The sequence below is a fragment of the Crocodylus porosus genome, unplaced genomic scaffold (genome assembly GCF_001723895.1).
Source record: "Crocodylus porosus isolate Cpor-Errol unplaced genomic scaffold, CroPor_comp1, whole genome shotgun sequence".
NCBI classification, from domain to species: domain Eukaryota; kingdom Metazoa; phylum Chordata; order Crocodylia; family Crocodylidae; genus Crocodylus; species Crocodylus porosus.
The window spans coordinates 36,102,448-36,112,448 of record NW_017728914.1 but is presented as its reverse complement, the minus strand read 5'-3'; the positions used below and the strand labels follow the sequence as shown (position 1 = coordinate 36,112,448).

General features: G+C 46.7%; 1 protein-coding gene across 2 annotated transcripts in view; it reads right to left on the bottom strand.

Moving 5' to 3' along the window:
* ITK (IL2 inducible T-cell kinase) overlaps window positions 1-695 on the bottom strand; it is a 41,667-nt gene extending 40,972 nt beyond the window's left edge. For both annotated transcript variants that reach the window (XM_019535280.1, XM_019535281.1), the window contains exon 1: window positions 418-695. In XM_019535280.1, coding sequence (XP_019390825.1) covers window positions 418-555 — 138 coding nt within the window. In that variant the 5' untranslated portion in view covers window positions 556-695. The remainder of the gene's footprint in view (window positions 1-417) is intronic.
* Window positions 696-10,001: the final 9,306 nt, after the last annotated feature.

Genomic DNA, 10,001 nt, shown 5'->3' with positions numbered 1-10,001 from the left:
TTCAAGCACCTACATTGAACACCTTCAAGAGTAAATTGGATGCTTATCTTGCTGGGATCCTATGACCCCAGCTGACTGCCTGCCCTTTGGGCGGGGGGCTGGACTCGATGACCTCCCGAGGTCCCTTCCAGCCGTGATGTCTATGAAATCTATGAAATCAGTCTAGCCATGCACAGGATGCTAATTAATACCTAGGTTTTATGTCCAGTAAGCTGATGTATTTTTTTATTGTCCTTGGGCATAGTTGCTGTTACCACGCTGCAAAAGCCGGGTTTGACATTTAGCTCAGTGCCAGTGTGACAGATGCTGCTGTAGCAAGGACTCGAGGAGCTGAACAAGGCAGGGAGGAGCCCCCTTCCTTACATCCCTCTTAAATCAGAAGCAGAGTAAAACAAGAGAGAAAAATGGCTGACTTACCCCATGGCGATGCTCGAAGTAAGCTAACTTGGACTTGGTTAAGACGAAGAAGCGCACTTTGAAGTTGGAGGGAGATGTTCTCCTTTTCTGCTGGGACTTCTTGATCAGCTGCTCCTCCAGGAGGATGCAGTTATTCATGGTTTGGTAGCGAACGGTCCTGGCCCAGGACAGAGAGCTTCTGCCGCTGCCGGCACACCACGCGCGCCCCAAGAGAGACACGAGAAGGGAGACAGTTAATTTCTCACCAAAAGGTGTTCAAAAGGCAGCGTAGGTGCTCTGAGCTTTGTCTTTCCGTCTGTCATCTAGGCAACGCTGTCAGGCTTCCTTTCTGTCAAAACCATAACCACATCCTCTCCAGTCATGAAACGAACAGCACATGCTGAGAAATGCTCCAAGGTAAATGTTGTGGAAAAAAGTCACCTTTGGAGGGCACTCAGACAGGGGGACTTCAAGGATCAGGGATCAACAGGGCAGGACAAAGGGACAGCCTGTGCAGTACCCGGTCCAAAGAGCTCAGGCTGAATTTGGACCAAAGGGAATAGCATCTTCCTTGTCCACTTAGAAGTAGGTCATGAATCCAAGCCCCTTTCACAGACACCTGGTGTTGTCGTACCCCCCGCACGTTTATCAGTTCAGGACTTTACTTAATGCCTTACATTTAAAACTTCTTTTCAAAGAAGTTGTCTCTATAACCATCAAATCTCTGACATGGGAGTAGAAGCAAGTTGCAGATTAAACACTGGGGACATACAGCAATGATGTAGAAATAGAGATTTCCATTTTTTAAATATCATCCATGAATCTCTTGCCTGTCACTGAATTTTCCAGATGTGCTTGGAGGAAGACAATTAATCCCTGCTGTGTGTCCCAGGAAAATCTCGATGCAACATGTTCTCAGTACATACAGCTCGGGGTGATATAGTCTGTAGCAGTGGGGTCTATATACTGTACCAGGAGTTAATGGTTTCCTTAGCTTTCCAGTGCAGCAGACCAGAAAGTCTGCAACAGCTTCAGGAGAATTAAAAACCAGAGAATGTTTTAGATGAATTCATTTGTTGTTTTATCTGATATCAATTGGGATTAATTGTGCTTCACCTCTATGTGCCAACAGATCATAGCCTTTGTATTGATGCAATATAACTACATGGTAGAAGCTGTTGGGTAATGGAAAAGGGGACAATGAGAAGGAAACAAATGGAGTTTGAGCAAAGACAAGCAGGTAAATGGGCCTGTCACCAAACAACATTAGCTGGGTCTTTCTGAGTGTGTCTACACATGTACTTTAATGCGCATTAGCCTATTTTAATGCACATTGTCATAAAAACTATGCGCTTTCACTAATATATGTTAAAATAGGTTAATATGCCTTTTTCGAGTACTTCAGAATGGAGGCACTAAATTTAATGTGCGTTAGCAAAAGCGCATTAATGAACACGTAGACGTGCCCTCTGACAACTATTCCACTGTAGCATTATTGCAAGCAGTTGCCTTTTCAAATAGCACCCTGGATGTCAGGGTTCGTAGCATACTAAAATGAATGGAGACAGTTTGCACCTCTCTTCAATTCATTCTTTTTTGAGGACGTCTGCCAACTCCAGAGAAAGCGCTGTATTGGCCTGAAATTAGCACACGTAGAGAAAGTTGTCTTCTCAAGCAGAAGTTGGACGCTTTTAAAAATAAAGACTTTTTTTTAGATGTTAGAGCCTAGTTCTGTTTCTGGGGCCATTCTGCAACACATTCGATGAACTCACAAAACTTTTGGGGTTTGGGAGCAATATTTTTCAACATGGGTTTGCTATGCAAAGATCCCTGCAGAATATACCTGCTGCGCTGCTGCTTGTTGCGTTAAGTTCAGGTACAGCCTTCCAGGAGCGTCTTAATCAGTCATCATGGGGGTCTTCTGCTAAAGTCCTGTAGAGATTCTGCATTTGCCCTAAGAGCAGAATTTCCCAGTTGAGACCTGCCATTTAAATCAGGAGGGGAATTTTGCAAAAAATATCACGAAAAATGGAAGAATAGGAGACTGTTAAAGAAGAGTTGTACAAATTAGGCCTGAGTTACCCATGTGTCTCTCTTGCAGAAGTGATACAGTACTTCTAAACATAGGCAGAAGTATGGTGTGCTAAACCAGAAGAGCTGCCTGCCGTCTCTGTACCTCCTTGACCAATTGATAATTAGCTCCAGGGAATCCTTACAGTTCTGCAGGGGAGCTGATTGTAGTTGATCTCAATGCAATTTCTCCTGATTTCACTGCTGTGGATGATTTTGGGATCAGGCCTCAGAGATTCACACAACATAACCTACTTAGTTATGATTCCTTATTTACGATCACGTTGTATTCGTCTCTCATTATTTTATGGTTACACTGTGTGCTCTGGGCATTGCAGAAAGGCAGGTTTGGACAAGCTGTGCCCAGGGGAACTCCACCAGCTAGTGACAAACTACCTGGGAGAGCAGCCAGTGGTTTTCAGCCTTTTTGCATTTAAAGACCCCTAAAAATTTTTGAATGGAGGTGTGGCATGCCCTATGAATTGTAATTTTTTTGATTGATCCTTGGCATCTTTTGCAGCCCCCTCAGACATAGCCTGCAGACTACAGGGACCACAGGATGAAAACCACTCGTCTAAGCCATTGTGTAGTGGGTTCATTTGGCAGCCAGGAAATAGAGGCGTGCAGTGGTCAGTGAACCCTAAAAACCTGGGACAGGGATGAGACGCTAACAGACAGGCAGCTGAGGGTGGTAACACTGGGCTAGTTGAGCAGGGAGGATGTGGGGAGTAAAGAGATGCTTGACAGGGGTGGTAGGCAGGGAGGGGCAGCAGGAGCGATGACAAGAAGTGTGATTATCTCAGTGTGATAAGCGCTGGAGAGTCCATGGAGGGATTTGCAGAGAGCATGACTTGATCAAGCATAGCAGCTGGGGGGCCAGCAGCTGCAATTAGCAGGAAATTATCCACATGCTCGTTAGCAGCCAGAAAGAAAGACGGTGCAATAGTCACAGTCAGCTAAAAGCACGGGCCAAACACGTGGTTGGACTACATGGATGGAGGAAGAAGGCAGGACTTCAGAGATGATGAGAAAGAACAAAATGATATGGTTTCAGCTGGGATGTGGAAAAACAGAAGTAAAAAATGCTTCGTGATGCCGGCTCTAAGGGACAGGGAGTACAATAGATGGGTCAAGACTAGGAGAGAAGGCCCAAACTCACAAGGACTTGGGAAGAAAGATTAATAGTTTGGTTTTATCCAGGTGAAGGTTAAGGTGATGATAAAGCATCTTAAAATATCAGACAGCCAGGGCCAAATGTGGGATCAAATGAAGGCAGGAGACAAAGGAGTGGAGACTGTGTTAAATTTGTGAGACTTGAGGTGTCTGCAGGGAGCTGAGGATTTCTCCTGACTTTGGAAACCCAGTCCCATTATTTAGGTTGCTACATATGGGCCCTCCACTTAGGTACCTGTTTTGGCCATATCAATCTACTTCAAACTTTCTTTACTTGTAGGGCGCCAACCACTTTCATTAGCAGGGGAGGTAGAAATTTAATTTACTGCTATTCATACGTTTCCTCCCTGTATGTCACTTAGTCTGCGCAGTGAAACTAGATGGGCTGGCTTCAGAGTCTGTTTTCACGCTCCTGTTGCCTGAGCTTCCTAAACGATGGGGAAGTACATCTATCAAATACGTACCCTTGCAATGTTATTTTTTAACGAACAAGACCCAAAATGTGGCCATAAATGACATTCCCAGTTCATCATGACTACAACATCACCCCAATTCCATAGCAATACAGGTAACATTTCTATAACTCTCTAAATGCTAAGAGCTAAAGAATTATTTTTACAACAACTAAATACAGTAAGAGCTTGAGTTTTATTGAAAGTCATGACGTGGGCACATGACAATTACTACGGAGGAACTTAACCCCATATTTTTCTCCATGGTAAGGAACAGACTTCCAAGCAGCTCCCCCAACTAGCTGGGCTCTATAACACTGACCTTAAGGAGGCAGAGGCTACCCCAGGGATGAAGATTATTAGGGGAGTAATATACCATGTGTCTGCACCCATAGCGGGAGTTACACCTTGTAAGGACCAGATTTACAGTGCTATTTAGGCACTTAAATAAATTGAGCCTGGTGGGATTTACATAAGCAAGGTAGACACCTCTCTGGGAGTCAGGCACCTAATCCTTTTAGGCATCCCATCAGACAACAGGCCCATCGCTGTAGGTGGCTGCGTGCCTTTGCAAATCTGCTCTGAAGTGGTTGTCGCTTTTCAAAAGTGGACTCAGCTTTCTCCTGCACTTTGGGAAATGTCCCCCGAGTCCCTTCAGTACTGCATGCTTCGGCACTGACTTGAATACAAATAAAGTGTTTAAAAGCAACAAGCGTCGTCATTCGGTGCCGGGCGGCGAACACAGATCTCTTATCAGTTTATCTTAGTACCTATGGCCCCGACTCCATTACTCGTGCTTCCTTTTTCTCTCACCTTCCTCTACTCCTCGCCACTTCTTGCACCCTACCCGCTTTCAATCTTGAAAAAAAACCTTTGTTTTATGGATTGGAGTTTTCTTAGGGGATTTACCCAGAGATTATGCAGTTCGCACATTTATTACTGTAGACTGTGGAAATCTCCCCACCCGCACATCCTGCTCTGATACCAGCACTGGTATCCTGAAGGCGGCAGAGAAATTTATAAAGTTATATATAGCAGTTTTTGTTTTCTTAAAAAAAAAAAGAGAAGAAAAAGACAGCAAATGCATCGGCACTCTCAGTTGGATACCTGGCAATTTTCAACCTAGGTTTCCTGTATCTGCTTGGGGTGACCTTTCTTTAAGGAGCAGTCCTGTGGTCAGATGCAACTCTCCAAGTCAGGAGCTTGCCGTCAGATGTCCAGTGCTCTCTCTGGGTATATTATGGTCAGTGGAGTAATTTTGTGATGGATTCCCTGACATGAATGAAAGACCCTCAGCTGACACATCACTGGCAGCTCTACAGAAAGTATTTGGAGGCAGCTTTGCCCTTCCCACTGCCTCTTCGACCTGCCAGTAATCACTGCAGGGCTTTATCATTAGCCAGGTGTGCTCATGTCATTTTAAAGGGGGCTGTGAGAGCCCCTCTGTGTCTCTTGCTGAGCTGGCTGCCTTCTCCCAGGATCACTTCTTCAGTGCATGAGAAAAGAAAGGCGGAGGGAAGGAGGCAGAAGGCCTGTCACATAGGAAGGAAGGAAGGAGTCTGGCCCAGATGAACCCCTGGCATCTCATGCTCTCTGTCAGGCTCTCACCATCCCCTCTGAGCACACTCATGCTCCTCTCATCACCAGGGAAAGGTGCTCCCCTAGATCCAAAGGCAGGACTTGTGCCCTGAATATTTCTGGGATCTTGGCAAAGTTGGATGCACAGATCAAAGCCTGGAAAGTACAGTAAATTACCTGTGAGCCCGGAGCAGAACACCCCAGGGCTCCCTGCCCTTGGCAGTGGTACAGGGGACATAATTTTCACAATGATGAACTGCACAGGAACAGCATGCATTGCAGTGAGAACAAACGGGCCTTCCCCCAGCAGCTTGCAACAGCACCCCTTCCATTTATGGCTGTTTTCTCTCTTCCACAAAAATACCACAAGGAAAAACTAGTGGTCTGAAAGCCCTGTCCAAAAAGGGTTGTGCTGTGCTGTACTAGTTCTCAGTGCCCAGGCCCCAGCAGCGCCGTGTCGCACTGACCCCAATGGAAGATAAGCAAGGCCACTGGGTATAGCGCTGAAGCAACCTTGATGCACTGAACTGCTGCAAATCAAAGACAGTAGAGATTTAGACTCTCTGCAGTACTTATTTGAATTTGTGTGGGTTGCTGGCCACTTACCTGTGCTTTGTGCATACAGACCTGGATTCCTTTGCATCTCACCCTTAAGAGCAAAGGATAAAGGGGTAAGGCAGATGAAATGAAGAGGGCAGGCTAAGATTTTCACTATAGGGCAAAATGTGCCTGTGTTTAGTGTCTTCCCTTGTCAGTTCTGAGTCATTTATCTCATATTTGCTATCAGGTAAAGATCCAGCATTGACCCACCTGCTTGATAATTAAGTAGGGTCCTTGAGTCCAGATGTCAGCAGACAGGAGTCTGGCCCAAAGCAAGCCCTGAATGACCACCTGGGAATCCAAATAGCCTCTGGTCGCTACCAAAGGGTGCAGACACCTTCTTCACAGCAAGGAAGTGTTTAATGTGTGTGCAAACCAGAAGCACCTGGAAATGAGAAACAAGCACAGCACCAAAAATTCACTCTAAGCAGCAAGGTCTAATGCTGGACCAAATGCACCCAAGAGAGTCAGCTTCTGCTGCACACTGGTACTTTTTCTCCCTTTTTTTGGTCTGTTCACTTAAAAAGAGGTGTATAGCTGCTCTTTATTTTCCGGATGGCAGGAGCCCTCCAAATGTAACGTGTTGTGAAACAGAGGAAGAGACTGTCATGCTCCGAAGGACGGACGTTCCCAAAGAGCTGGAAGAAAATGGGTCTGCGTTTCTCTAGGGCTGGAGGGGGTGCTACTTGTTTGATGGAGCCCATAGCCATTACCTTAACAACACCCGAATGGTATGTGTGGCATTAACAGCGAGAGCCTAATTCTGCTCAAGTAGAAGACAACAGCAATGATGCAAATTTGCCTGGTAGCCATGCTAAAGAATCACTGAGTATATTTTACTAAAAGAGAGAAACTGAGGACCTGGGCTTAGGGCTGGGGTGGGCAATTGTTTCACCTGGAGGGCCACTTAATGAGTTTGGGTGAACCGTCAAGGGCCGCACACAGAAAACCTTTCAGAAGATATCATTTGAACAAATTCTAGATAAACAACAAAGCGTCTATTAAAAACCAAACATCTCCTATAACATATTTGAAGTTTATTTTAAAACAGATTTTAGTCCTGATTTTTGTTTTTTGGAGTAGTGTGTATAGAAGCGATTGCCTAGCAGCTTGAAATAAAAGTCTTACGCCTGTACATTACTTGTGGGAGGTGTTGCGGCATGGCTGGTGTGCAGCAGAGCTCACCTGGGCAGTGTGGTGCAGATGGAGTCTGCCCCCCACCCTATCCAGCCCGCGGTTGCCCCTGTGGGTCTCTGCATGGGGCCAAGCCTGCTTCTGCACTGGGCAACCCCTTCCTGGCCGGGTCCAAGGCTGTGCTGGGTGGGTGCAGGATGGAGCATGGCGTGGGCTGCCCCAGGTGAGGCTCGGCCCCATGCGGATTGCCACAGGGGCAGCCACAGCCCAGATACAATCACTTGACAGGCTGGATCCAGCCTGCAGACCGTATTTTGCCCACCCCTGGCTTAGGAGGAGCCCACCCCTTTCCTTCTGCATCGATCTAGCATCTTGCATTAAGGGACCCTGGCAGAGAAAGGGTCTGCATAGACAGATGCTGTGAGCTGAGAGGAGGCAAGGACTTACTGTGCCTCAGCTGCTCCACTGCCATGGTCCACGTGCATGCTCTTAACCTGCTGTTAGTAAAGGCTAACCCGGCGTAGCTTTTCGCTTTTAATTTTGCAGGGCTAAGTCTGTGCCCATGGGCAGGTACCACAAAGCAGCTGAGGAGTGGTGAGTCCTCACTGGCTGTCATTTGTCCACCCCAAGGCTCATGGGTGCTACATTAATGCAATGGTTAATAAGACCGAGCTTCCAGTGGGGAATGTACAAACCCAGAGCGGGAGCTTGAATGCATGGGAGAAGTGAACGCTTCTCTTGGCTCCCAAGATGACATTTATCCCTGGTGCCTCTAGATAAGGGTTAGCTGCTTCTTTGGAAACCCTGCAGAAAGCATATGCTTTGTGCAGTCAGAGCATTTGACAGCTCTGCCAAGAGGCTGTAGGAGACTCTCAATACAAGGCAGTGTAGAATCAAACCCAACTTGTGTTGCAGTGGTGCAAAACCAGAAAGTCCCAAGGGATACCAACAGCTTGCATGGTGCTGTTGGTATCCCTTGGCAGGTCACTGGGAAAGATATATTTATTTCCCCTTCTTTCAACTTAAGATTTAGAAACAGTCTTCCTATCTCTGTGCTCTTAGGTGAGACAATGTGGTTTTTGACCATGAAGTATTTTGCAATGGGCCGACTTTTTTCTGCGTGAAAGCTATTACTTATTTGCACTGAAGTTGCACTCAGGGGCCCTCAGAGAGATGGGGTAAACCATAGTGACTGTCTGGATGGCCAGCAGTACGTGCACATAAAAGCTGTTCAGGGCAGGGACTGCTGCTTGTTGAGATGGTGAGAGACAAGAGATGGTTACCGATAAGAGACGGTGAGAGAAGGGAAGCATTATTATCTGCATTTTACAAATGAGGCAAAAGACCTCAGGAATCTTTCTGCTGATCCTGATGGCCCTGGAGCTAATCTGGAAAGAGTAAAGGTGAAATCCTTTTCCACCTTCACATGCCAAAATGGCACTTAGGTAGCTGCATCTGCCACTTTTGGTGCATGTGCACACTTTGGATAGCACACGCCTCTGCTCTCCCTGCATTTCCCTTCTGCGTGTGCTCGGCAGGCTACACTGTGTGGGCATATGTGTACTGCTGTGCAAGTACTGAAAATTGAGTGGTGGAAAACCCTGGGGGAAGGCAGATCCTCCCACCTTTTGGCTCAGTGGCATTATAGTCAGAACCCTTGCCTAAGGAACGTGATATCCGGGAACTAGACCCTCTGCACACAACAGGGTTGGCATCTTCAGCTCCTGCTTTCTAGCAAAGTGCTCTCACCCCCAGGCCATGGGCAAGGCAAGGCCTTGAGCCTTCTCCAACCCCCCTCTTGAAACTGGTCCACTGGGAGCCAGGCGCAGAAGGTCATAGGGCAGGAACAGGGAAACAAACCAGAGGATCGGACTCAATGAGACGAATGCCATGCTGAATAGTAGCATGCCCTGGATTCTGCGATTACCCAATGACTATTAAATACAAGGGCTGATGAGCCAACTTCAAGAGGCAGTGGGTAATGCCTTGACTGTAGTCCAGGACCTTTGTTGAAGGCCTGTGGCAGAGCTGAGCATGGACCCCCTATCTCTTGGCACCAGGCTGGTGTGTTATCCCCAGGACTGTGCTTCTTCGCATTGCAACCCCACATTTCTCCTAACGCATAATAACCCAAACTCTTTTAATCTGCTGGATTCTTTCTACACTGGTATTAAACTTGTTTTAGTGGTCCTGATACATAGGCATGCGGTGGTGACTCTGGGCCGTTTATGCTCCACGACTTCTGGTTTTATCGGAATTCACATGTGAAAACTCTTACTTAAAAATAATGTCCTACATGACGCCTACACCTCAAAGATGAGTGCAGGGCACAGTGAGCAGCAAGGGGGGGAAATGCTTGAAAAAACACTGTCAAACCACCCTTATCCTGTCACATGCTTTTTTCCTGCATCAGGTTGCCCACCGTGGCTGCCCATAAAAATTCTTGTGTGCAGAGAATAACTTTCTGTACCTGGCTGCCTGGAGTCTGAACCTCCTGTCTGGCACTGATACCATCAGTGACGTTACATTGTCACTTGGGCAGTGGTTTTGTACGAGGAAGACTGGATTAACTCACATTGCTGGATGTCAAAACATTCA